Source organism: Emydura macquarii, unplaced genomic scaffold (assembly GCF_026122565.2).
Source record: "Emydura macquarii macquarii isolate MOO-44397 ecotype Brisbane River unplaced genomic scaffold, CSIRO-AGI_Emac_v2 contig_629, whole genome shotgun sequence".
Lineage (NCBI taxonomy): Eukaryota > Metazoa > Chordata > Testudines > Chelidae > Emydura > Emydura macquarii.
In genome coordinates, this window is record NW_027130766.1 from 8,254,517 (window position 1) to 8,282,462 (window position 27,946).

The 27,946-nt window shown below is 40.1% G+C and overlaps 2 protein-coding genes across 3 annotated transcripts; both read right to left on the reverse strand.

Moving 5' to 3' along the window:
* Window positions 1–1,740: 1,740 nt before the first annotated feature.
* On the reverse strand, window positions 1,741–8,654 carry LOC137148465 (keratin, type I cytoskeletal 15-like). 2 transcript variants are annotated; one of them, XM_067541277.1, is made up of 8 exons: window positions 8,070–8,654; window positions 6,867–6,949; window positions 5,506–5,662; window positions 4,455–4,616; window positions 3,891–4,016; window positions 3,546–3,766; window positions 2,472–2,497; window positions 1,741–1,904 (listed from the first exon to the last, which is right to left on the reverse strand). In XM_067541277.1, the coding sequence occupies exons 1-8, from the start codon at window positions 8,652–8,654 to the stop codon at window positions 1,810–1,812; spliced, it is 1,455 nt and encodes a 484-aa protein (XP_067397378.1). In that variant the 3' UTR covers window positions 1,741–1,809. The 2 variants fall into 2 exon arrangements, with proteins under 2 accessions (XP_067397378.1, XP_067397380.1); XM_067541279.1 differs by lacking the exon at window positions 2,472–2,497 and adding an exon at window positions 2,021–2,041 and having other exon boundaries at window positions 1,741–1,894; window positions 3,534–3,766.
* An 8,523-nt stretch (window positions 8,655–17,177) lies between these two features.
* On the reverse strand, window positions 17,178–23,968 carry LOC137148476 (keratin, type I cytoskeletal 19-like). The gene is made up of 7 exons (XM_067541309.1): window positions 23,531–23,968; window positions 20,732–20,814; window positions 19,748–19,904; window positions 19,328–19,489; window positions 19,073–19,198; window positions 18,688–18,920; window positions 17,178–17,543 (listed from the first exon to the last, which is right to left on the reverse strand). Exons 1-6 carry the CDS (start codon window positions 23,966–23,968, stop codon window positions 18,699–18,701), a joined length of 1,188 nt encoding a protein of 395 aa, XP_067397410.1. The 3' UTR covers window positions 17,178–17,543; window positions 18,688–18,698.
* Window positions 23,969–27,946: the final 3,978 nt, after the last annotated feature.

Consider the following 27,946-nt stretch of genomic DNA (forward strand, 5'->3'; position numbering starts at 1 on the left):
TATTTAGGACTGATGAGATATCCCAGGTTGCACTCAATTGATTATCACCATTGAAATCCATCAAAGTACAGCTGTGAGTCCAAAGGGGTTTCCTAGATTTTAATCTTGTTCTAGGAAGATTCTTCAGGTCATCATGCAGGAGGATTCTGGTATTTTGGCTTATGTTGGAGAGGAAATTGGAGGTTTGGGAGTCCCTCTGTGTTTTTGGAGTGTGAATATGGGACAGAACAGGGAGCCAGTCCGTTGGAGTTGACATTAGTGTTCCCAAGATTATCCATATTGCCCCGTTTAGTTGTGGATCCAGGAGGTTAGTGTGAAAGCTCTGGGCCCATACCGGTGCACAGTATTCCACTGCAGAGTAGACTAGGGTAATGCCACTGTGCACAGTGTCCTGGGACCAAAACCCCAGGATGTTCCCGCCAGCCGTCTTATGAAGCTCAGCCTAGTCTTAATTTTGTCTCGGGTGTTCTCAAGATATCGTCAGAAGGTCAGGCTGCAATCCAAGGTCACTCCTAGATATTTTGGGGGTGGCTTCATGTTTAACTAGCTCACTGCAGAATGTCACTTTGAGCTCAGTTTTGGCAGCCTTGTTGTCTAAGTGGAAGGCAGAGACCATTGTTGTTTTGGGATTTGGCAGAAGTTTATGGCCCTTAGTCAGCAATTAAAGTGGGAATTGCTGAAAAATGTCCAACATTATAGCTGAAAAGGAAACTCCTGGTTTAAAAGAGCATGTCCGTTTTTCCTTTTAATGAAGTTAATGGAGATCTATATGGATAGGAGCTGAGCAGGGCTTCAGCTGATTAGAGATGGTTATTATATTCGTCCTACTGTTGTCCCTAGTGAGCTATGACATAAACGTTTAGTTCTTTAAATCTTTCCCCATAAATAAATCAGTCCAATTCCTTGATCATTTTTTTCTTATTCTTTCCTAAATCCTTCCAGTTTGTGGATATCTTTCCTCCACTGAACTGGTGCCTAGAGGTATATCCCATTTCAATATTATAGGTGTAAGCACTGAATGTCAAGGGACTATTGCCTTCTTGCACCATGACATGGTGCCTGTATGTATGCAGCCCCAAATCATACTGACATTTTGCTTCCAAATCACATTGTAAACTCATGTCTACTTTGCTCTCCTCTGTCACCCGTCTCTTTCAGCTTTACTGCTTTCCATATTTCTCCCTCACCTTCAATATCTGTATTTTAGATTATTTTCCCAAGGAGAATTAACTATAGCCTAATTTTGTTTTATTTTTGCCCATGTATTATCATTAGGAGTAGTGTTGGGAACTTAATAGTATAAAGAATTATTCATATCTCAGTAACTCCAAAAGCTGCTCTGAATTAGAGACAATTGCAGCCAGATGTATGATGACAGTAATTTGGTTTGAGTTGCACTGGACACGTGACATGGTGCCACATCTAACGCACATAGCTAAGTTGCGGATTATGAAAAAAAATGAAACAAAAATGTATGTTTATTTCAAGCCAGGAGAGAAATTTTATTATCCAGATTAATACAATACAGTAAAGCTGCTGGTATGCAGTAAAATGAGCCCTTCACCTCAGGCTTTAAGAACAGATAGTCATTGTAAAGCACAGAGAGGAAATTATAAGAAAGACACCAAGCTGTTGTGCACTATTGGATTACACTGTCGTAACTGTAATTAGCATCTCTGTTAGCATTAGTATACATACTGAACCAGATTCCTTGTTACTCTGTTGGCAGGTATTTCATGATTCTCCTCTCAGATGCCTGCTGTCTTTAGAACTGGTACAAGACAGGTGGTCTCACATGGGTCAGGGGATTCAGTATTTCCTTTCATGGGAAGAAATTACTTTTCCGTCTACTGAATCTTCCACAGTAATGCGAACTTTGCTGCTGCTGCTGCTGCTAAGGGATGCTGTGATGAAGAGAAAGGGAAACAGTAATTATAACTGGAGAAATTAATATACATTGATAGAACACTGAAGAAACCTGTTTTTGCCCCAATGGAAGCTTCCTCCACTTATAATATACACAGCTGCCTCTGCCCTGCCTCTTCTCACCACACTGGACAATCATAGTCTTGAAATATGAGGACCATGGGATCTAAGTAAAGCTAACGTAATTTCCATATGAAAATTTCATATAAAAATTGTCAGTACCTTGCTGTTGGTATGACTCAATGGAAGCTGATCAAGGGGCCTCCAGCTTTCCAATTATTTAGATTTCAGAGCTATATTATGAGTACAAGTGATCAGGTGCCTACCAGCTTGCTAGAACATACCAGGGATAAAATAAGATGTATGTATTTTGGACCTAAAAAGGCTGTGGGGACTATGGAGACAGTATGATCAGTCTCTGGGAGGAGAAATGGAGATACTGTTGTTAATCCCCAACAAACCAATAGATGATTGATTTATTCAGTTCTATTTTGCCATAAGGATGGTGGTTGCATCCACCCACCCCATTACTAAATCTTCCTTACCATCCTTAGGGTTCCATCCTGACAGCCTGTGGAAGAGAGGAGATATGGGATTAAACTAATGAGTCTCACTGCAATTGTGTACTGTGCAGCAGATTCAACAGTCCTACTGATTTATTCTGACAACTGAACACCCTCTAAATTGGAACATGCAAATTTTGTGTGCAAAAATCAACCATGAAAAACTGCTTATGTAAAATGGAGGTCCTTTTGAAAATGTGGCCCTTAAATGGCCATTCAGTAGTTACAGTGTCTTGATTGTTATTGATCCTGTTGCTTATTCTCTTTTGCATAATCTGAAGGCCATATATTTTTTGCTCAGTAAGGAATGTGAACAGCACTTAGCACATCAGTAGCTCTTTAGATTCCCATTCCTGTTCTTGACATTTCTACATGTATTTTTCTTCTCTTCAAATGTCATTATTTAAAAAATGAAAACTAAGAGCTCAGTTTCCCCTCAGAAGCAGTGTTTCACTGCACACACAAATGTCCTACTAGCATTAATGCCAATTCTGTTTGTGGATCAGAGTTGGGAATAGTCCCCAACAAGTGAAAAGTTTATTTAAGAACTGGTCTGCACACTGGAAACATGAGGAAATAGCTTAGAATTACAGTGTATAACAATACATATTTTCATCTTTGTAAGTAGGAAAAGGGGTCTGACATTTACATGAGTAGTGAGAAGAGACTTTGATAGATGGTTGTACACAAATGGCCATGATTCCCATGCAGCAAAAAAAATGCAGGACCATTATCTATTGCTAATCTTGTAGTTCATCTTAGTTAATGTGAGTGCATTTCCATTTTCATAATTAAAGTTTTCATTATCAGCTCATTTGCCTTTGAAAATTGACTTGCATATTGGCAGCCTTTGAGGTTTTCTGGACATCTATTGGCAGCCCACAATAGGCCACTACCCAGTTAGTACAATTCAGTAATCTGCGGTACTTCTGGTTCTAATGAGGCTCAAATTCACCTACATTTTGGGCAGGTTCCATATATTACTGTTATAAAATATGTCATGAATAAGATTATGTAACTGATATTAAGGGTTTTATTTTGGACATAGTTACATACTGGGAGTCCTGGCCCTCCAACAGACTGCGGTAAGTGGCAATCTCCTGCTCTAATCTGGTTTTGATGTCCAGGAGCATCTTGTACTCTTGGTTCTGCCGCTCCATGTCACATCGAAGCTCAGCCAGTTGCTCCTCAATGCTGGTGATCATGGCCTGGATTTGTGCAAGCTGTGCACAGTATCTTCCTTCTGTTTCTGCCAAGTTGGCTTCCAATCCAGCTTTCTAATATAAAACAAAATTAAAGTGGATCATTATGCAGATTCATTCCATAGTAGAGAGAGAGAGAGAGATCAGAGGGAGGAGTGTGCCAATAGTGACTTATTGTGTGTCTGGAACACACACATACCATGCTGAGCTGGGATTGGAGTTCTATCTCCAGGCCCTGTAAAGTGCGTCTCAGTTCTGTGATCTCGCTCTTGCTGGTGTGTATCTGTTCAGTACTGGTAGCTACTTCACGGTTCAGCTCTTCAGTCTGGAAGGAGAACAAACACAATAAAAATTAAATGAAAATTGGATGACCAAATGTTTTATTTCCAAAAAGGAATGGACTGTCTTAAGCATTGTGGAGTTTGAGGAATCCCCAAAAGGATTGCATTGAGTCTTGTTTTGTTATTTTGTTCAGTTAACTTTCAAATTGTTTCTTTGGTGTGCCTGTTCCTGAACCACTAAAACAGTGCCAATGAAAGAAGCAGTGTCTTTGCTGATCAGGTCGAGGTGCTTCTTGCTTTGGGTCTGGTTCCAAGCAATGTTCCAATGGTGAAAAGAGATGAAAACTTGACTGGTGTCTCAGGACACTTAGCTTCTCACAGAATGCAGAAACTGATCAGCAAATGCAGGAGTGTTGTGCAGAAATTGGGGCCATGATGAGCAGATAGTGCATCAGTTCATTTGTTCATTAGGATAGCCATACCTGTTTATGGAACCAGGCCTCAACATCTCGACGGTTCTTTTCAGCCAGTGATTCATATTGCTCTCTCATCTCAGCCAGGACACTGGTGAGATCAACTCCAGGAGCAGCGTCCATCTCTACGCTGACTTTTCCACCCAGCTTATTGCTGTATTCTTTCATTTCCTACAGAGACAGAAGATAGAAGGACACAAAAGAGGTTCTACTGTCTGCCCTTTTACGAGATCTACCCCCAGGAATCCATATAGCTTAACTGGGAAATATGTGGTTTGAGTTACGATTATTGCACATCCCACTGCCTGCTAACCCTTCATTGAAATCCCTTACACTTAATAATCTTTCCCAATTTGTATTTAGCTCAGACATTCTGATTTCCTCCCCCAGACCTGAAGGAGAGCTCTGTGAAGCTTGAAAGCTTGTGATTTCCTCCAACAGAATTTGTTCAGTAAAAGATGTTAGCTCACCTACCTTGCTACAGTTGGATACATCCTTTATTAAATTAAGTTTTTATTTTATTTTCTTATATTCCATTTTACTTTATTGTGTATAATTTCTGTTGCATGTATTATAACTTATATCTTAACACATGAGTTCTTTATTAGTTACTTTTCATTTTCATAAAGAAGTTTATTCAGATACTGAATTTTTCTTTGCGTATGTAGTTGGAGCTGCAATTTCTAAATAAAATATCTTGATTAATGTGGACTGATGTGTGTCTATGTACTTGATCTTTTCTAAATAAAATGTCTGGAAAAATCATATTTTAGTTTTTAAATGAATGGAAACATTTCCCTGTAACAAATATTGTTGGAATAATTTAAAAAATTTTGACCTCATGCTCATGCATGTCAAGCAGGTATATGCAATGCACATCTTTAACACAGTTTGGAATCGGAGGGATGCTAGCCTGGGAAGCCCTTTGGATTTGTTTTAAGGTTAAACATTTTTTTTAAATCATCTCATTGTGAAGCTGTCATTCCATGGGGCATTTTTTAATTCCAAACTGAATTCTAAATGTGAATGGTTCTCCCCACTCCCTGTTTAGAACACTCACTTCCTCATGGTTCTTCTTGAGGTAAGCCAACTCTTCCTTCAGGTTTTCAATCTGCATCTCAAGATCAGCTCTGGCCAGAGTCAGCTCATCCAGGACTCTACGCAGGCCATTGATATCAGCCTCAACACTTTGGCGAAGGATCAACTCATTCTCATATCTGCAATTTTAAAAAAAGAAACAGACATTTGAAAACACATGGCTTTGTATCCCATGTAATTATAAAAACAGGGAATCTTATACCAGATGTGGCAGAGAGGAACAGGACAAAACAAATGAAAAGTCAGGAGACCAAAAATAGTAAACTAAAATGTTTGTTCCAATTTTAAAGTATAATATACAAAAAATATGTGAGATAGCCATCTTGCTCCTATGTGGACATTTGACGACATCATACCACCAAATAAGTTGACATTTTTGGCAATTCAAGGATACAAGCACCTAGATACAATAGCGATTGGTACTACAAGACAGACTGACAGACACATCAAGATTGAGGTGCAATGCCAGAGCTCTATGTGGGAGTTTAGAAAATGCCTGCCTACTGGATTATCAGGCTGGTGCTCATAAGCAGTAAGAACATCACTACATTTAAAGAGGAAATTTTGAAAATAACAAATGTATTTGGACTTGAACTAGTTTTCTGAAGCATAGATAATATGAGCTTTATGGATTTGTATACTAGCAGGGGTTATTAACATCTATAAAAAGGATAATGGACAATTCACTCCAGCTGTAGTGATCTCTCAGGTATGAAGAAAGGGATATGTTGTTAGCTTTGCCCCAGGCACCAGAGGAGAAAATATAATCCTGGAGCTACTTCATTGTTAGAGAAAGTAGTTGCACTGTGTTGTTGGCATCTTGACTGCAGTGCTCTGAAGACAAACTGATTTCAACAGCATTTCAGTAGAACAGTTTCCTATCTAGCTTTTCTCTCCTACTGCCTACGTTCTGTGAGAGAGAATGGGTACAAGAGAGAGATTATCTCTCCTTCCCATAATGCCACTTCTAACTGAAAGCAAACTCAGATTCTTTCTCGTTTTAAAATCTATAAGTGATAATTTTTTCAGTGAGAATGAACTGTACAAAAAGTTAAGAACAGTACAGAAAGTTAACACATGAGGTATAACAAAACGGGAAAACATCTTGATCAGCTTGGTGTCATTGCTGATAAAGTTTCTTCTCCCATTTCTTCCTTTAGCATATTAATTCCTTTGCCAGAATTTTTTCTTGTAAATTACAAGGGAGAAAATTCCACACCTAAATTTATGAGATTTTTCCTCTAATGGTTCCTCCTGCTAATATGATGAAATGTTCAACTGCAGAAATTTGAGAGAGAGAGAGAGAGAGCAAAATTAACTTACTTCAGTCTGAAATCATCTGCAGCTAGTCTAGCATTGTCAATCTCCAAAATGATTCTGGAATTGTCAATAGTGGCTGCAAGGATCTGGCAATTGAGAGACAGAAAAAAGATTCCTATGAAGCATGGTGAAAAATCACTGTTCTGAGTACATAGTAGATAGTTACTGAGACATGTAAAGCAGTAAAAAAGGGAAGAGGAATGGATCTGGGGTGATAAATCATTAATCAAAGGATGATTTATGGATTCCCAAAAACATATTTATATTGTCCTTACACCACACCATACTACATGTAGCTCATATATGGAAAAAACAAAAGAAGCTAAACATTATTCATATTCTAAATGTGGGCCTGGGAGCTGAGTGCAGAATAGAGACCTAGAGCTTTATCCAGAGCAAGTGTGGGGGTGTGTCTGACTGGAATTAGACAGCTTGATTTTCCCTTTCCTTCCTATTCATGTAATGTCTCAGTTCATGCAATTAATGGCAACACAGTCCAACCCTTTCATTCTCTGTCATATTTTTCTGTGCTAATACCCTTAAGATGAAAGATAAATAAGAATTAAAACTGATAGTGTATTGTTGCCCTATACAGTTCTGATGGCAATAGACTATTGAAACATTCTTCTTACCAAAAATGTGTATGAAATAATCAACTCAAAATATAACTTTTTATAAAGCATGTTTTTCTTGTTTTAAATTTATTCTGTGGTACTTTTGTATACATTTTATATTCCTTATAAATTAATTACAGTGAGAAGTTAAACTATGTTCAATTCACACCTAGGATAACTGGCAAATAAACTTATACAGTACAGTATTTCACCTTTCCGTTGATTTCTTTTACCTGGAGACTTCTTTACTTTTGAAGACCATGAGTTGTATTTTTAGTCACATTTTTAAATGTTTGATTGCTTTACAATTTATGGATAATTTTAATGTATTCTGTCACATTTTGTTACTTTTTTAGAGCTTTCAATTAATGTCAAAAAACCCTCCATTTTCAGTGTGAGACTTTTATTTTAAAAGATTAAGCAATAGCTGTTCCTTTTTCTGCTGGAATGTTTTTATCTGCAATGCATTTGCTTTCTTGGCAAGAAATTATTACTTTGTAATTATTTTTAATTGGTTTAAAAAGTTGGAATGTGCAATTCAGCAATAACAACAAATTGTTATAATAATCCTTTCTAAATATGAATGTCATACCTTGTCTCGGAGCTCATCAATTATCTTGAAATATGGACTGTAATCACGGGCTGGACTAGTGGGACCTTGCTTCTGATACCAGTCTCGGATTTTGACCTCTAGATCAGTATTTGCCTGCTCCAGAGCTCGCACCTTGTCCAGGTAGGTAGCCAGACGATCGTTCAGGTTCTGCATAGTTATCTTTTCGTTTCCAGATAGAAGGCCTCCATCACTACCACCCAAGCCACCACCAAAGTCAAAAACACCTCCAAAGCCACCGCCAGCACCTCCTCCAAAGCCACCGCCAGCATCTCCTCCAAAGCCACAATAAAAGCCACTACTTCCTCCATAGCCCCCACCCAAACCAGAACTATATCCAGCCCCATAGCCACTGCCCAAGCCACCACCATATCCACTTCCTAACCCAGAGGAGACATACCTAGCGGAAGAGACAGAAACACCCCTGCCACCAGATCCTCCATGGATACTTGGGGCTCTGTAGGATCCTCCCGCCCGAACTGAAGAAATATGAGGGGAGCTACTGCCTCCAATTCCAAGACCACCACCAAAGCTAGAAGAACTGCTCTGCATAAAGGAAGTAGCCATGGCAGCAGCACTGAAGGATCTGGTGTCAGTTACTTGGCTTGATCTAGGATAAGACAGTAAGTCTCTGCGCTATAGTGGTGCTCCATTTATACCTACCACAGTGGGTGTTTTCTGACAATCCCACTCTCCAACCCTCCCCAGAAAGATTCTCCACCCTTAAGGGTGATGCCAAGTTATAATAATTTTGCTTACTAAAATAGCTAGCTGTACATCCTGAGGAGTTTGACTTTTTTTTTTTCTTCAATTAAACAAAAGGTATGATTCAGGATGAATGTTTGTTTTTTCTTGAAGCTACAGTTCTGACACTTGGATTATGTTTTACTTCTTTTACATTCAAAAAAAGAAAAACCAAGTGAGTTTGACCACACCCAACTTAAATTTTAACAGAAAACCACTGTAGTCACTTTAAGAAAAAGTCTGCCACAAAAATGAAGTTTGCTTTATATAAACTTCCACATTCTTTCTAAAAAAAATACATCATTAGCAACTTATCTATTGCTGCTGCTTGTTCCTTTTTTTTTAAATTATGGTTTGTTTCCATCAAGACTTTGGAATCAGCTACTTTTTTATATCTATTCTTTGCTCAGAATCATCCTTTAGGGTTTGGAACTTCAATGTTTAAGACACAAAACACATTATCCTGCTGGTGTGTGACTCTCAAATGAACAGTGATTAATGGCCAGGGGACAGTATTCATTGTTAATAAAATAACTGAATAATTATTGGGAGGTAACAGTCAAGAAAAATAGAAGGACAGGGATGATCTGAGATGAGTGTAAAAGTAATTAAAAGGCTGCTGCAGAGAAGAGGTGGGAGAAACTGTTTCCACTGCTAACTATTTGGAAAGCTAAACATACATTAAGATTAAACAGAAAAGTTTCAGTTCAGCTAGAAGTTAACATTTTCATGGTAATAACCACTTGGAAATTGAACACATTTCAGAAAATGAAGGTGGAATCAATATCACTTGATATCTTAAAAATCCTCTATCAGAAATGGTCTGAAGATATTAGTCCTGCATTAAAAGCAGGGGAATTAACTATGTGTCCCTTTCAGTCCTAACAATTCTCTGATGAAATTCAACAATAAAGATCAGTCATCTGTTAGTGTAATTGTGCAACATGAACTGGATGCTTCATCCTCTGTGGACAGGATGAGACCAGATTTGTGAGATTTCTGATACAAGTTTTATTTATTCTATCCTTCTACAGAGAGAGAGAGAGTGTGTGTGGGAAACAAAGTACCATTGCTCTTAAAACCCCTGTTCCCCCTGCATCTCTTTTGTGGTGCTTGAATGGCAGTTTCCAAGGAGACTGTTCTTTAGATGAAAGTGTTTTTTCCTGGGTACTGGGAGTTAGCATGAAGAGTAGTAGGACATGCTACAAGTCAGAATTGTAGGGAGCTGGGAATGCTGCAGGTCAGGATTGACTGGCATTGGCATTGATGTATAGGGACCCAAGTATTGGAAGAGAAAGTTGTGCTGTAGGAACTGAGGTGTTTTGGGAAAGCTAGGTGAATGTGAAGCCTTCCCTGCCCTTCGCTTCATAAGCACCAAATGTACATTAAAATCAAACTTTTAAAAGAAGAAAAACAGTTGTTATGTGTTTGCTGGCAACAGAGAAAATGCACATTCATCAAAAAAGAGGTTTCTATCTAGCACAGTTGCTGAAATTGGATATAGATAAATAAATTGAAAAATGGGATGGGAGATTTCAGATTAGCTGAGGTTTCAGATCAACTATCAAGGGTTTTTGTGAGGTTGAATAGTTCACATTTGAATGGAGCACTAGAAATACACCCCTTCTTTCATCAGAAGGAGGTGGCACTGGGAACAAAGAGCTATATCAAGAGCCCCTTTTTATCCATACCTTAACAATCTGGTTATAATATTGCCCTCTCACAATCTGTTTTCTCATCATTCCTACTCTAGAGAAAAGGCAGTATCTTTCCAAATTTTGATAGCGTGTTTCAAACTGAGCTTGGAATTCATCCAGGAAGACTGTCTTGCCATGGGCTTGATTAAATGGTTCTTAGTAGCTTGCCAAATCTATATATCACCAAGTCTTTAGTATCTTAAAGAACAAGTTTCAACAAACACTTCTAACTGAAGAATGTTCCATAAAACCCCTGTAATGTAAGCATGCTGAAACTTACATGCTACTAGGCTCAATTTAACCCCTACTTATCCTCTAATAAGCAAGATCAAGTTCCGTTTCACTAAAATCCTGGGTTTCAGCAGAATCCCTTGTGGAAAATGTCATAGATTTTAAAAGGACACTGAATGGACTTTTCATAATTTTAAATCTTTTTGAACTTACTGTTCATAATAACCCCTTTGGAAGCTTGAGGGTGAAATATGGTGGCTGATTTTATTTTATTCCATGCATACACTGGATTGTTACTGGACAGTATCTCATGAATGCTGGGTAGCAGATGCAGCAGTGTGTGTTTCCTTTAGAATAATTCTTATCCTTAGGAAAAGTAAAAGCACTTTGGCAGAAAGACAGCTTAAATTATTCTCCTATAACATAACTCAGAAGAACCCTCTGGCAGAGTCTGTTGTTTTTATTCCTCTTTCTGGAGCATTAAGCCTGGATTCTCAGGGCATATCTCACGTGATCTATATCCTGCAATCGCAGAAGGGTACAGCTGTTGCAGATTTTAGTCCTTTCAATCTTTTCATCTTCTTATTGATTTGTCTTTCATTTTAAATGACAAGGCCAGCTTTGTTCCAATAGTTTATAATATTTTTCTCTATATTGTTTGTAATATTTTCTGATCAAAGGTGCCAAACACCTGTGAATTTTGGAGAAGTTCAGTTCTGGATCAAGTCTTTGCTGCATCAACCAATTGCTGTTTCTTACAAATGTTTTTGCAACAAGGTGCATTTCAGAGAGTTCTAGTTTGAGTGTTTCTTATTATTATGAAAGAAAAATTATCAAATTGTCCACAATGAATGCAAATTGCTGGTAAACAGTCCATGCATATCTATAGTTCACAACTCACATTTTGTTGGTTATTTACATAAGCTTCATTATATTACTGGCTCTTGTTTGGATTACTTCTCTAACTATAATTTTATAGTCAAATAGACAATATGAAATTGGCTTTTGTCAAATAATTGAGCTAAGATTTTGCTTTTTTTTTTTTTTTTTTTTTTGAGTATTAACATTAGTAAACTTGAGAGATAAAAAGTTACTCAGGCTAATAAAAGTTCATTTTTTAATTTGAATAAATGTTCACAGAAAATGTTTTCCAGTATTAGCTCAGCTCTAGATCTAGATCAAATCCTGATATGAACAAATTTGTGTTTCTTTTTCGAAAGGCTATTTCTGTGTTCTTTCCTCTTGTTATATGAACCATCTAAAAAATCCTTTACATTTCCCCAAACATTGAATTCTCCGAGGGTCATTACCCTGTCCCTGCAGTGTTCAAATGAACCTTCTTAAGTTTCTTTGAGATCAGTGGAGCTTTGCCATTTTATACCAGCGGAGATCTGGTTCATTGTGCTGTTCATCCAGCACTTTTCTGCAGCTAGATATGAAGTGGAAACAACCCTACCGAGGAAGACACAGTGGAGCCTCCCACCTACTGAAGTGATAGGAGTTGTATTGAGCTTGCCCCTTGTGATCTTTGCATACTCCACACTAACCTTTCCCTAAGATTTTATACCTGATGGCTTGACCCTTACAGTCAGTTTAGTCCTTGACACAGTACTCATTAGTGTGCCTCTGTAAATGAGGAATTTCAGTCTAAGCTTATATAAACTATTCAGTTTGTTATACCTTGGCAGAGCTTTGCTGGCAGAGATCCTCTGGCATGTCTGCATTTTGCAAACTCTGTTATTGTCATAGTGTTGTTACTGGGTTTCTAAAAAATAATACACAATGGCCCATCAGCTCATGCAGACAAAGAGTTCCATTCAGAAAAATGCTTGTTTATCACCATGACCTACTGAGCCTTTCTGTGGTCAAGCCATAAGCAATATATCACATATCACTGAAGAAGGGGAGGCTGTGTATTTGTGAATAAACTGAGGGAGCCAGACTTCAGATTTAAGGTGACACTATCTGAGTGATTTTATATTGAATATTTCACCTGAAAGCTTCCAGTAGCGTAAGAGTATGTGCCAACATTTTCAAACTTTGGTGCCTAAAATTAGGCATTAAAATCCATATTTTGGTGCCTAAATAAAGGTGACCTGATTTTCAGGGTTGCTGAGTATCTCCAGGTAGGCCTTCAATAGAATTTATGAATGTTCAGCACCTCTAAAAATTAGAGCATTCCTTTACATGCCTAAATGTCAATTTAGGCACCTAAGTTTAGATGTTGAAATTTGAAAATGTTGGCTGCAGGATGCACACCCAGGAAAGTGTTTCCACACATCTTATTTTCTGCCTTGTAGCATTTCAGTTACACAAACGATGCATGCTAAAAATATTCAGCCTCTTGACTCCCTATAATGCAAAGGACCTTGAGGGGTAAGTATTTTTTACATATTGTTTTCACTATTGCAACACTAAAGAATCTGACTTACTGCGTGAGTATGTAACTTGCTATAAGCTAATTCATGTTGGTACTCTAAAGGAACACCTCCTCTGTTCAGACACTGAGAACCCTGACAAGAATTACCAACCCACATGGAATGGGCTTCTGTGTATAGCCTTTGGAGAATAAAGACAGAACTGGAGATCTTTGCAGATCTGGATTCCAGGTGTAAACACTGAGTTTACAAAGGATTTGCAATTTGATATGAAACATTTGTTAGAAAGTGAGTCAGCAACTTTGAATAAGAGATACAGAAGCCTCTTTGTGTTTGATATGTTACAGGCTTCTCCCTCTGTTCCTACAGGCAGATGTAAAATACAAAGGTGCACTGTTTTAGAACACGCTTCATGTCTACCAAAGCTAATGCTTTTGTTCATTACTTGCAATACTCCTAGCTCTTCTGATTCTGTGCTCACCTCCAGCTCTGCCAAGACACTTATATGCAACTTCTGTTTCTGTCTTAGGCTCCCACTCACTCCCTACCTTTGTCAATGCACCTCAGTCCTGATCTGTGTGGATAGGATTCGGTGATGGGGACAAGAGGTGTTTTCATTATTTTTCCTCCTGTAATTATTCTTCAATCATACAACTTTCTAATGTTATCTTGCCAAATTCCCACAAATTATGCAGGAATAGGCTGTGTCAGTACTTGGAAAAAAATCTCCAAGGAACTACCAGGGTGCTGCAGGAAATGGTGTTGGCAATTCCTATGAGTCACTAGCACATGAATGCACCAGCATGGTGTCCACTCCCATGATTAAAAGGGTTTATTCATCCTTTGTGGATGAGGTTCATGGTTTTGGGATACTTCTGGATACCCAGAGCCTCTTGTAATTCCAGATACATACATAAGTGCTGGAAGTAGGGGTGCTGCTGCACTTCTTGGCTTGAAGCAGTAATAACAACCCCAATACATGGTTTCCGCCTTCAGCACCCCCACTATAAAAATTGTTTCAGCACCAATGGATGCCTGCATTAGCCAGAAGTGCCTCTTCTAATCTGTGCTAGGCACAGAGAATGCAGCTGTTCTCTGTGATGTGGAACTTGTCACAGTGCTCCATGCCTTTGCTACCTACAGATTAGAAGTACTGCAATGTGCTACACTTGAAGACCATTCTGAAACTAACATGGATGCAAAATGCTTTGGTTTGTTTACTTATCAGTGCTAACTACAGGGGATGTTCCAGAGGGGTAGCCCTGTTAGTCTGTATACAGCAAAAACAACAAGAGATCTGTGGCACTTCAACACTGCAGAGGTTGAACTAGCTTCCTGTTCTCTTCACAATACAATTCAAAGTGCTGATAATGACCTTTAAATCCCTGCATACTTTGAGACCTGAGAGGCTCTTCTTTCTCCCCATATCCTGCTGCAAAAGTTGAGATCTGTATCTGTGGTTTTATTCAGAGTCCTTATTAGAGGTAAATGTCTGAGTGCTGGTGGCAGAGTGTTTGAAATGTTTTTTAAATGGAGAGCCTTCAGCTTTTGAATTCACTTCCCACTTTGCTCTATCAAAGCACAAATGTATCCATTTCAGAGAACATCAAAATCTATCTATTTTCTTGAGCTTTTGTGTGAAGGGATAAAGTGGGAGGTATTTTTATTTAGAGCTATGTGTGAGGTTGAGTTAGTAGCTTTTGGCTGACATTGGTCAACTGATCACAATGTTTTAAATAAAATTATTATTATTGTTCTTGTTTATCTAATGTTTACATTGCAGTAAAACTCAGAGGCCTGATTTAGGATCAGGGCCTCATTATGCCAAGTGCTGTATAACCACATAACAAGGGACAGTGTCTGCCTCAACTGGTCTCTGCACATTTGACTGAAAACAGGGTAATCAGCACATTTTTTAAAATAAAAAAATAAGCAAACAGAAAACTTACTAAAAGTATTCTTCACTTTCTTTCCAAAAGGATTGGGTAGTGTTGCTGTTAAGCCTGTGACACATATCTGTAATTAATGAAGTTATCCCTGTGTATAATATTTTTAGCAGCCTGTTAAGTTTGTAAAGTTCTCTGGCAACCTTCAAGATGAAAGCAGTATATAATGTACAATATTACTTCCTAGTAGATTAATATCTTCATTTTACTTCAGGTACCATGAAACATGCATAATTTTAACATTTTTTAAAATAGCCTCTTTTAGAGATGAGATTAAGAACATCAAATTCATTTAACAACCAACTGATCTCTTTTTAGACATTTGAAGACACGTCTCATGCTCCAGCTGTAGAAAATCTAGTTTGCTAACACCCTGCTTGTCTAATTGTAATTTCTTTACTAAATTGTGTATTTTCCATAGCTGGCCTCATGGTTCCGTGGCATGGCTAGAAACAGTTTTCACAGGAATGTACATAAAACTGCTACTAATTCCTAGGGCAGTTACCCCCTTTTACTCCTATGCTAAACCCTGCTCAGACTGTGACTCAAGCCCTGGAGAAGAGAGCAGGGGCTGCTCCCCATTGGCAGGGATAAGGTGGGGAGGAAGAGGAGCAGAGCCTTGTCTTACTTGCTGATCAGAGTATCTGGGTGGGTGCTCAGAGAAGAATACATTATTTCACAAAAAAATGGAGAAGTAATTTACTCCCTCCCCAGAGCAAGTGGAAGCAGAAGAGGAATTGTTACTCTCTGAGACACAATTTGCTATCTGCTCTGTTGCTGCGGGATACAGCTATGCATTGACACTTACTCGGGGCAGATTGTAAGGCAACAATCTAGTCTTCAGTGACGAATCAATAACATGGCTATTATGATACTTGGAGTATTTTGCTATTGGGCTCTCTTTTAATATGAAGCCTATAAGGATGCCACTGGTGTCCCAACTCAGATCATAACATACAGTTTCCAAAGTAATGGCTGGGAATAATACTCGGGGGACTGAACAGTTCAGTTAATCATCTTCAGTGCCTCAACTATGATACATTTTCAAGAGATTTTGGAATTAAAATTGTTCCCTTTGACTCTTAAAGACATCCGTTTTTCTGCATCTTTGAACTACTTTCTTTTGTTTTTTGTTTAAGTTATTGTTTTTTATGTGAATCTAAAACTCTGGTTAATTCCGGCCTCTTAGGTGATCTGGGTGAAGGAAATACAGGAATGCTGTGGGTTATCATTGGGGAAGTTTGCAGATTTCTGACTTAATTCCATGTTTGTCACTGACTGATACTTCTCAGATCCCTATATCTTGTTGCACTTATAATGCTGTATCAGTTAAAGTCTTTATGGTATGGAATAGCCTTCAAAACTAAAGCTAGGTCCCAGTTTAAAGGCTCCAAAATTATAGGCTACAAAGCCAAATTGGTTAGAACATATCATGGCTTATGCTGGTTGCTATTTGCAGAAATCAATGAGCCTTAATGATAGCAATAAGGTTACCACATCACTATTTTGATGGCTGCTAATGCTGTAGAACAACCAAGTATCAGGACCAACTCACCAAGCATGCAGTATGGCATATAATGGGCCAATCTTTCTCTCCTGTCTGGGAAACTGGAAAGCTTTTGCTGTTAGGCATTGGAAACTAATACTATTTAATTAACTTTGGGTCTGATCCTGCAAGATGCTAGCACTCCCTTTAATGTGCTCGGTCTGCTCAACTCCTGTTGAGCTCAATGGAAGTTCAGGGTGCTCATATCTTGCAGAAGGTGCTCAGTATGTTAGAAGGATCAGGCTCTTTACATTGGCACGGTTATGTTGTTGTAAATATTCAGAGACTGAAGGTTTGCTGAGATTGGATATGGATTTGCCACTTAACAGGGTACGAAGTAGAAATGTATCTTTTAGTTTGAGGATAAATATGTTAGAATATATAGTGCATGAAAAAATCTTACATAACTTTCCCACCTTGAGGGATCCTATATGTTTCTGTTGGACCTCACTTCATTTTGATATGCTTTATTCTTCCACTGTGTTTTTACCAAGAGAGCTTTAGACTTCATTAATAGTCCTCTTCAGTTTGCCACAGCCATTATTATTCATAATAATATCTATTCAGTATATCACAATAACCAGACAGAATTGAAGTTTGCATAAATCAGATTATTTTATTAGACGGTAGAAACAGCAAAGACACTACTAAAAGAGAATTGGAAATGCAGGAACAGTTAACCCAGTTCATAAATTCATCATTAATAAATGGCCCTATTCTAACTTGAATGTTGTGTGATCAAGAATTTCTTAAAAGTGAATATCTCAAAACACTTCTGTCTGTTTGTGATGGCATCCTTTTGTACTGAATCCTGCTTGTCTAATGTTTTTATTCTTGGAGCATAAGATGGTCTGAGTCTCTTCAGTAGTTCTTTCCATCAGCCACCTTGTCTCTTTTGCTGCTGCTTTGAGAGCCTACAGTAAATAAGGAGATAAAGAACAATGATTATTCTAGCATGTTGCACATGTGAAAACCAGCTTCAGTGGGTGGAGAGATAAGTTTAGCTCCAATCTCAACTCTCAGTTCCCTCTCCCAGAATTTTTCTTTTTAATCACATTGAAATAGAAGCATGTATCACTTCTACTGTATTTTGCAAGATACTGCTGGCCTAAGAACATTCACAGCAAATTCTCCTTAAATGTGTGCATAATGGCTCTGACCTGGTCAGTCTTGAATTTCTTCTTAGTCCTTTCACCCATAGGAATGACTATGTGCTTGGCAGCTTATATAGCCATTTACTGTGACGTAGTTTTAGATACTTTTTCCCACCTCTAGTATCTTGCTGTGACTATCTAAAGATCCCTAGCAAGGAGCTGTAATCTGTTAAAAATTTCTAACTAGACTGAATGGCATGCATTTTTTTAATTCTATCCATGACCGGGAGCAATGCAATTATACAGACTGCATGATAGATACAACTCATCAATAGATTCTTCTTTTTATAAATTAAAAATACTCTGCCTTTTAAAGGTTCCCATAAGGAGAAAGAATCCTTACCAGCAGTCCCATAAAGGGTTCCAAACATCCGTGGCACAAAGAGAAAATAGGTATAGCAAAGAAAGATCACAAATATCAAGCACTGGATGAGAGGAAGAAATGAGAAAGTAAAGTCTCTCTATCAGGCTCCTTTTCAGCACTAGACAAGAAAAGCTTATTTCTTTGCTGGCTCCTCTACTGACTCTTCTGTGTCAGAAAAGGACAGAAGTGGCAGAAGAGGATTCTGGCAAGGGAATACATTAAATATGAGAAATATAAAATCTGTCTAACCCAAATGATTTTTCTTGTTCCAGACTATGAGAAATGTTTTCCCTTTGATGCCACACATACACTGCTGTTTGAAATTAGCTAGATAAGTGGGTCTGCATTCAAATCCTTCCTTAAGATTCACTTCTACCATCATGCCTACAACAAAAGAATCGGCGGTGGGCATTTGGAGGTAATCTCTATATTTTATAAAACAACACTAATAAAATTGTGTTATTAAGACACCGTATAACTAACGTCCAGTTACTACCTTAATTACTTTACTTATGTGTTATACTTCTTTCCTCTACATACATAGTTACATACTAGGAGTCTTGGCCTTCCAGCAGCTGGCGGTAAGTGGCAATCTCCTGCTCCAGCCGGGTCTTGATGTCCATGAGCATCTTGTAGTCACTATTCTGCCGCTCCATATCAGCTCGAAGGTCAGTCAGCTGTGCCTCAATGTTGCCAATCAGGCTCTGGATCTGTGCCAGCTGAGCACCATAGCGATTCTCAGTGTCTGCCAAAGTGCCTTCCAAGGCAGCTTTCTGAGAACAGAGAATTTGGAAAACAAATAATTCAAAGGCTTTCAGCAAATACAGGATTGTTCTTTAGGAAGGAAACACCCTTGGTTAGGGGTCACTTACCTCCCATAGCATGTATTTATAAAGTGCAAATCTTGAGAAAAATTGCCACATACCATGCTAAGCTGGGACTGAAGCTCTATCTCCAGGCCTTGGAGGGTGCGTCGCAGATCTGTGATTTCAGTCTTGCTGGTCTGCAGCTGTTCAGTATTGGTGGCTACTTCTAGGTTCAGCTCTTCAGTCTGAAGCAGGAAAAATATTTGAAAAATGGAGTGCAGTTTCCTGAAGATCTCGGAGGGCTACAAGAGCCCTTTTTTACAAGAATTTTGAAATTCTTTTCTTCTGTCTTATATTATTATTTTTTTTTTTACCTTGCTGTTGAACCAGGTTTCAGCATCCTTCCTGTGCTTCTCAGCAATGACTTCATATTGGTCTCTCACATCAGCCAGGATGTTGGTCAGATCAATACCTGGAGGAGCATCAACCTCAACACTGACTTGGCCACCTGTTTGCCCACCCACGGCATTCATCTCCTATAGTAACATTGCGGAGAAAGACACAAGCATTAGTTAAAGACACTATTGATCTCTCTTGAATTCACCCACTCTCCTCAAAGACTGACCTGTGATTGACCGTTCTGAAATATTTGCAGGTGGGAGGCTTTATTTACCCAATCTATAAAGAGGCTTTTTATAGTCTACTGGAAAGCCTGAGAAATTTCAGATTCCCTCATGCATATCAGTGGTCTATTTTTACTGCTATTTTCAAATGAATGTTTTCAGTTTTTTTACCTCCTCGTGGTTCTTCTTGAGGTAAGCCAGCTCCTCCTTCAGGCTTTCTATCTGCATCTCTAGGTCAGTTCTGGCCAGAGTCAGCTCATCCAGGACTCTACGCAGGCCATTGATGTCAGCCTCAACACTCATGCGCAAGGCCTGCTCTGTTTCATATCTTCAAAAAAAAAAGCAAACAAAAAGAGAACAAAGCCAAGAGTTATTGAAATCTAGAACAAGGGGCAAATAGTATTTATTACCATTTGCATTTTACTTTAGTTTTCTTTATCATATAAAACACCCTATATTTGTAATAATGAATAATGAATGAGCAATATAACTTATGTGACGTATACAGCAGAGGTCTAATTTAATGTATAGAATTTAATTATATTACTTAGAGCCAGACAGTGTGCAGGCAATTGTTGTATGATATTCCCTCTGCACTCTATAAATTCACCTTGTAGCATGCTATGTTACAATTTTTCTAATCCTTATACAGCTCCTTGTATAGCTCTGCAAAGTGCAGAGCTATTCTCAACATCCTCATTATTGTAGCCATTATTCACTTTGCTGAATTGTGTCGTGATTTTTATAGACTGCTGTCCACTAACATATAGGAGGAGGTCCACCCAACCATTAAGGTTAGTTGATTAAGTCAAGTACACGGAGAAACCCTTACTATATATTGCTTATATCCACTTACAGACCACATGTTTTATTAACAAAAATGTCCAATTTTAAACTTTTCCCCATGTGTTTTCATTATGTGAAATAATTATATCAATTACATATGTACTGTATATGAAAGATGTCTGGGAAACCTGTGTCTGTTCATGTGAGATGCTTGCACCAAGTGCATAGAAACATAAATTGGTAGTGGCGGGACTATATTAGTTTTAATGCATGGGCTTCTAGTGACATTCCTTTTGCTTTCCCAAATGATAATGACATTAATATCTGCCTGCCTTTCAGTATCCCCTTGCCATAAAGGGATTTACTCACTTGGTTTTGAAGTCATCAGCGGCCAGCCTGGCATTATCAATCTGCAGAACAATCTTAGAGTTGTCAATGGTGGCAGCAAGGATCTGGAAAAAACAAAGTAAAACAGAATGAGTCACAGTCTGGGCTGAAATAACTATATATCTCCATTCATTACAATCCGGGATAAAAGACTTCACAAATTCTGATTAAATTATAATGAAACTATGGGTGTAATACAGTGTATAATATGGGGGGTGTGTGTGTGTAAATATATATATATCAGAACACTGTAAAGGGATTTTGGTGTAAATGAGAACCAATACTTTTGTAGAAACAATGAGAGTCCTGTAGCACTTTAAAGACTAATAAATTTCTGCAGGCATAAGCTTTCGTGGGCTGCAACCCACTTCGTCAGATGCATACTTTTGTACTGGTTCTCATTTACACCAAGATACCTTTACAGTGTTCTGGCAGTGTATAGGGTCCTTAAAGTTGAGTAACTTATTTTTCAGGTCTTTTTGTTTTATTCCTAGAGTAGGCCTGTCTCTCTTTGATCAAGGGCAGTAGAGTCTTCAGTTAACATACTGGACCAAATTAATCTCTGAAGTAATTCGACTCAAGGCTGTGGAGCTACACCAGGAATGGATTTGACCCTTTCTTTTGGTGATCTACCAATAAGGATCTGCCCATCAGTTTCTGAGATATAGCATGTAGACCAGGAAATGACTCCTCCTCTGGGCAGGCTCGTTGAATTCCACAGACATCGTCAGAGTTAGCCCTACCACCATATTAAAGAGCCATAGGGAGATAGACCAGTTTGCTCTGTATAAAGAGAGAGAACTTTAGCAGAGTAGTAGGCCAGAGATGATGATGTAGGAGTGAGCCTGAGAAACAATTTGGGACTGAGGTGCTGAGCAAAGGAAGTCTGTAGAGCCTTCCTGGCCAGAAATTCTGCTCAGTAGGCTTACCTGTGTTTGCTCTGACCAGAGATTTTATATTACTTATATATAAATAAAAACAAATGATGCCTTTTTATATAACTCTATAATGAAATATATATAATAATATATAACAATTCTGTATCACTTTTGTATGGTGTTTGAATGTATTTTATCTCCTAGCCTAATCATACAGCAAGTTCCTGGCTCCAGAATGCTGAGAGATTCCTGTAACACATCATGAACAGTCATACAGAGAGTTTTGTTTACTTAAAAATTTCCCCGTGTACCTTACCTGACAAATTTCATTTTTCATGAGCCACCTTATGTGGGATTAGGAAGGAATTTTCCCCTAGTTCAGATTGGCGGAGACCTTGGCGGGTTTTCACTTTCCTCCACAGTGTGTGCAGATCACTTGCCAGGATGATCTGGATATATCTCACTTTATCATTTCCCTGCCATTGCAGGGTCATGGGCATTAGTCTATCTGGTTCTCTGCCTGTGGCACATAATAGTATAGTCACCTGTGGGCTGTAATACTTTGCTCTAATTTCAGTTGTTGAGTTTAATGTATGGGTAGTGTTGGTAGCTTGTGATTTAAAGAAGGTCACACTAGATGATCTGGTTCTCTCTTCTGGTCTTAAATTCTATGACTGTCAGAAATCAATAGGTCAACTGCAAAATATCACCTCCAACTGGGAAAGCAGTTGGAGCTGCTCATCCTTAAGAGTTAGGAATAAGGAGCAAGAGCACAGGAAATCTCAAAAGAGAAAACCTAATTCCAGCTCATCTTTTTAGGCGCTTGATATCTGAAATAAGTACAGTGTGAGCGAGTTAAACCCAAAGGAAAGGGAACTGTGTGGGTGGGGTCATGAACTCCATGCTATGATCTGAAAAGTAAACTTTAGGTTTTCTAATGAGACTAAGTGTTTACATAGTTCAGTCAACTATCATGTATGTCTTCTAGGGTGTGTACCACTCATAAACAATCTGGTATCGTGCACTAATGAGTTTGCTGAGGCATAATAAATCCTGTATTTATATACAGGTATAAGATTTGTATGCACTTCATTTAGTTAATGTCTGCTGCTTCTTTTTTCTTTAATATATTTAAACACTTTCTTCTTCAAAGTCCAAGCTTAGTAGATGAAATAAAAAGAGTTAAAATAATTTCAGTTTCATGTGTTAAAATTCTGAAGTGCTTCAATTAACATTTGCAAACCCCTGTATTTGGTAAGTTCTTATTTAACTGTAAATATCAACTCAGAGATTAGTTATTGTCTCTGATAACTGTTAAAGCACTGCACATACTGGCTGTCCAGAGGTTTAAACAAAAGTATATGATCTGTAGGTGTCTGCAGAGATAGACAGATACCAACAGTAGTTTGACAAAATTTAAACTGAAGGATGACTTTTTTTTTTTTGGCATACCAAATTCATTCCAAAAACAAATTGACCCGACTCTCATTGACTTCAGTAGGAGTTGCATCCACTTACACCAAGGCTAAATTTAGTACAGTAACCGTGCAGAATTAATTGAGAAAAATGTAAGGATTTTACTACTGTTTTCAGGGGCATTGAGCACATTTATTTGTGGATATGTGTGGGTTAGTGGGGCCCTTAAATCATTTCGCCATTGACTGTTAAAGGTGACACTTGTGCACACTTTGTTAGCTAACAGTTTTAATAGCAGTTATGTTTCATTTTTGACATTGTCATTGTCCATCCCTTCTGATTCACTACATACTCACATCACTCTTCTATAGCTCCCATAATCTACCATTCCTTTTGGCTGTTTTAATTTCTTATCTGCTAATAACAGTACATTTAACAAACATTTGGGTCTATCCTTAGATGCTTTTTAACGAACTTGAAAACCTACCTTGTCTCGAAGATCTTCAATAGTATTGTAATAAGGACTGTAGTCATAGGCTGGTCCTGGTCCTTGTTTCTGGGACCAGTCTTGGATTTTAATTTCTAGCTCAGAATTTGCCTCCTCCAAAGCACGTACTTTATTCAGGTAGGATGCCAGGCGGTCATTCAGGTTCTGCATGGTTGACTTTTCATTTCCAGAAAGGAGGCCATCACCACCACCAAAGTCACTATCAAAACCACTGTACAAACCACCACCATATCCACCACCCAGGCCACCTCCTACCCCAGAAGAGACAAACCGAGCAGTAGAGACAGAGATACCTCTGCCACCAGATCCTCCATGGATACTTGGAGCCCTGAAGGAACCAACAGCACGACTGACTGAGGAACCACTAAGATTACCTATCCCAGAAGAGGTTACTTGCTTGGGCCTGAAAGCATACATGGTGAGTAGATATCAAGGATCCAACTCCAAGCACAATTCACACAGCTTGTGACTTTGAACCAAGACTGAAAGATTCTTTCTCCCACCTGGCGTCTTTTATGCCTGTGACAATGGGAGTTGTCCATAGAACATGATATGTAAGCCCTGTGGAAGTCCCATAAGCCTTTTGCCAACACTGAAATTCTTCTTATTGGTCAGCTGATATGAAGTGGGCTGTGTTTCTTTTCCAAATACTTTCAGACATACCAGATTTCTTTTTTTCTTTCTTCTCTTCCTCTTCAGACATAAGGTATGATTCACAGAATGTTGCTCTCTGATCAAAGAGACATTTGTGAATTTAGAATGATAGTTTAGTTATACTGAAACAAAAGACCCCTAAGCACACATCCTTTCTGCACTGTACAATGTCTCCATTGTGAAGACTTTCCACAGGTAATGTCAGAAAAGGAGTTTTATAGCAATAGTAATGCAGGTAGTGGCTGTTAATATAACTTTGTATAAAAGAAGTCCAGATGACAAACAGCACTGTGAGGAGTGAACTTTGGAAAAATGGATTCCCACACTTGCCTAACTTTTTTATTATTTCCCCTATAAAATCTTTCTTTTTTCAAAAGAAAAAATTCTCAAACACTGGTTCTTTGCTGTCAGTTATTTTAGGAGTACAGCCAGACAAAGGGTTTGATGATGGAAATGGCTTACATGAAAAGATCTGTTTCTGTTCATAATATGACAGTCCCATTCAATGGACCATGGTTTGATTTATTTTCATAGCCCCAATTCAAATAATTCTTTAACCTTCACTCTCAGAACATTTCTATATGAGCAGCACAGTGACAAGTGCATGATTATAAACTCGTCCTTTCACTCAGGTATGTCTACACTGTGGAGTGAAGTTGATTTATTTTAAATCAACTTTCACCCACCGAATTTTAGAAGTCAGAGGAGCGTGATCACACCATGCTCATGGCATCGGGGGATTGTGTCCCCACTATCCATGCTTGGGTCGACAATCAAAGCAGTGCACTGTGAGTAGCTATCCCACAGTGCAACTAGCTGCAGGTGCTTTTGGGAAGGTTGTCATCCTCCCATGATGCAACATACTCCCTCCCCGCCCCCCGCTTCTTGTCCCAGTCCAAACAAACAAACAAACAATCTCCTTTTCGCGCCATTTTTTTCAAACTTTTCACTCTCTGCCACACGCACGCCATTGCCTGAGAGAAATGGAGCCCGCTCAGCTCTGCACTATTATTGTGAGCATCACAAACACCTCACGACTTATTCTGCAGTATTTTCAGGGGTGAGACAGGATCTGCACCACTGAAAATTGCGGGGGTAGAGCAGAGACGCTTGCCCAGCAGTTGCTCCAGGTCAGCAGTGTCGAGCTGGCCTGCTTCAACTCAGGACATGGAGTCCCCCTCTCGGCGCGAACGTCAATCCCCGGCACCAGAGGCAGTGCCTGCCAGGAGGTGGCACCGGTCGAGGTCTGCCAGGCGGCACTCGGACAACTCCTGCTCCAGATCCCCAGCACCGAGAAGTTCGCCTGCACTGAGGTGGCGCAGAACTCGGTCGCCATCTGAGGACACGGCACCACACAGTCCATGACGCAGAACCCGGTTGCCATAGTCCGGCTCGGCACTGAGGAGTTCGGAGTGGCGCCGACCTTGGTCACTGAAGGAGTCTGCGGGGCCGCAAGACAAGCGGCACTGGAAGTCATCGGTACCGAGACGACGCTTCGGTTCCTCTAGTTCTTCGGAGCGCACCTACATTTGTCAGCACTGCTCACGGCAACGGAGGCAGTCCTCATCGTCCTCCAGGTCAGAGGCGTCGGGAGCGTGGTCCCCGGCACAGAAGGGCACCCGGGATCGAGGATGCAGGACCGCTGGTCCAGTGGCTAGGGGTCTCCCAGTGGGGACAGTCATTGGAAGAGCTGACGCCCCCACAAAGTGTCACAACCTGTGGCACAGTCAGCCCCGGGTTGGCCCCAGGGTCAATGGCTGCAACAATGGCCTTATTGGGCCCCATGGGGTATCCAAATGGGGCCAGGGCCCCACTCCATCCTGTCATCAGGGGTGCAGTCCGTGCCTCTGGCACAGGAGAAGGCCCATAGGGACCACTCCTCGGATGAGGAGTCGGACCCCATGGAGAGACCCTCACAGGTGCAACCCTTCGTCAGGAGGGGGAGCACCCACAAGACACACCTCCAAAGTCCTCTTCCTCCTCTCCGGACGAGGCAGTCTCCTGGGACCACTCGGCGCCACTGGAGGATTTCAGGGTGCACCAGGAGCTGCTCAAGAGGGTGGCCTCCAACTTGGGGCTGGAGGTAAAGGAGTTAGAAGAGGCCGAAGATAGCCTCTTTAGTCATAGAATCATAGAATATTAAAGTTGGAAGGGACCTCAGGAGGTCATCTAGTCCAACCCCCTGCTCAAAGCAGGACCAACCCCAGCTAAATCATCCCAGCCAGGGCTTTGTCAAGCCACATCTTAAAAACCTCTAAAGATGGAGATTCCACCACCTCCCTAGGTAACCCATTCCAGTGCTTCACCACCCTCCTAGTGAAAAACTTTTTCCTAATGTCCAACCTAGACCTCCCCAACTGCAACTTGAGACCATTGCTCCTTGTTCTGTCATCTGCCACTATCTCCATCCTCCCTGGAACCCCCTTTCAGGTAGTTAAAGGCTGCTATCAAATCCCCCCTCATTCTTCTCTTGTGCAGACTAAACGAGCCTAGTTCCCTCAGCCTCTCCTCATAAGTCTTGTGCTCCAGCCCCCTAATAATTTTTGTTGCCCTCCGCTGGACGCTCTCCAACTTCTCCACATCCTTTTTGTAGTGGGGGGCCCAAAACTGGACACAATACTCCAAATGCGGCCACACCAATGCCTAATAGAGGGGAATAATCACTTCCTGTGATCTGCTGGCAATGCTCCTCCTCCTAATGCAGCCCAATATGCTATTAGCCTTCTTGGCAACCAGGGCACACTGCTGACTCCTATCCAGCTTCTTATCCACTGTTACCCCCCAGGTCCTTTTCTGCAGAACTGCTGCCTAGCTCGTCGGTCCCCAGTCTGTAGCTATGTATGGAATTCTTCCGTCCTAAGTGCAGGACTCTGCACTTGTCCTTGTTGAACCTCATCAGATTTCTTTTGGCCCAATCCTCCAGTTTGTTTAGGTCCTTCTGGATCCTATCCCTACCTTCCAGGGTATCTACCACTCCCCCCAGCTTAGTGTCCTCTGCAAACTTGCTGAGGGTGCAATCTACCCCATCCTCCAGATCATTAATGAAGATGTTGAACAAAACCGGCCCCAGGACCGACCCCTGGGGCACTCTGCTTGTGACCAGCTGCCAGCTAGACATGGAGCCATTGATCACTACTCGTTGAGCCCTATGCTCTAGCCTGTTCTCGATCCATTTTATAGTCCATTCATCCAACCCATACTTCTTTAAATTGCTGATAAGAATACTGTGAGAGACCGTATCAAAAGCTTTGCTAAAGTCAAGGTATATCACATCCACCGCTTTCCCCACATCCACAGAGCCAGTCACCTCGTCATAGAAAGCAATCAGGTTGGTCAGGCATGACTTTCCCTTGGTGAATGTGCTGGCAGCAGCTGCCCCAATAAGAGTGGCCCTACCAATCCATGAAAGGGTCCTTAAGATCGTAAAGGCAGCGTGGCAAACCCCTTCCTCGGTGTCCCCTAGGTCAGAGGTGGCAGAGAAAAAGTATTATGTCCCAGCTGAAGGGCTTGAGTATCTGTTCACTCACCCCACCCCAGGAACCCTGGTGGTAGACGCAGCCAACCAGTGAGACAGGCAAGGTCAGCCACGGTCCACTCCCAAGAACAAAGACAATAAAAAGCTGGACTTGTTTGGGAGAAAGGTTTATTCCATGGTAAGCCTGCAGTTCATGATTGCCAACCATCAGACCCTCTTGGGTAGATATAAATTCAACTTGTGGGACTCCCTCAGGCGGTTCGCTG

What these genes read in the sequence shown, in the direction of transcription:
- LOC137148465 (XM_067541277.1), bottom strand. Translation starts at nt 8,654, where the DNA reads ATGGCTACTTCCTTTATGCAGAGCAGTTCTTCTAGCTTTGGTGGTGGT. An exon ending in AGGCCTGGTTCCATAAACAG is followed by an intron (nt 4,017 to 4,454) that starts GTATGGCTATCC and finishes TTCTCCTTCCAG; the next exon opens with ACTGAAGAGCTGAACCGTGA. An exon ending in AGGATGGAACCCTAAGGATG is followed by an intron (nt 1,905 to 2,471) that starts GTAAGGAAGATT and finishes TCTTCATCACAG; the next exon opens with CATCCCTTAGCAGCAGCAGC.
- LOC137148476 (XM_067541309.1), bottom strand. Translation starts at nt 23,968, where the DNA reads ATGTATGCTTTCAGGCCCAAGCAAGTAACCTCTTCTGGGATAGGTAAT. An exon ending in GCTGATGACTTCAAAACCAA is followed by an intron (nt 19,905 to 20,731) that starts GTGAGTAAATCC and finishes TTTTTTTTGAAG; the next exon opens with ATATGAAACAGAGCAGGCCT. An exon ending in AAACCTGGTTCAACAGCAAG is followed by an intron (nt 19,199 to 19,327) that starts GTAAAAAAAAAA and finishes TTCCTGCTTCAG; the next exon opens with ACTGAAGAGCTGAACCTAGA.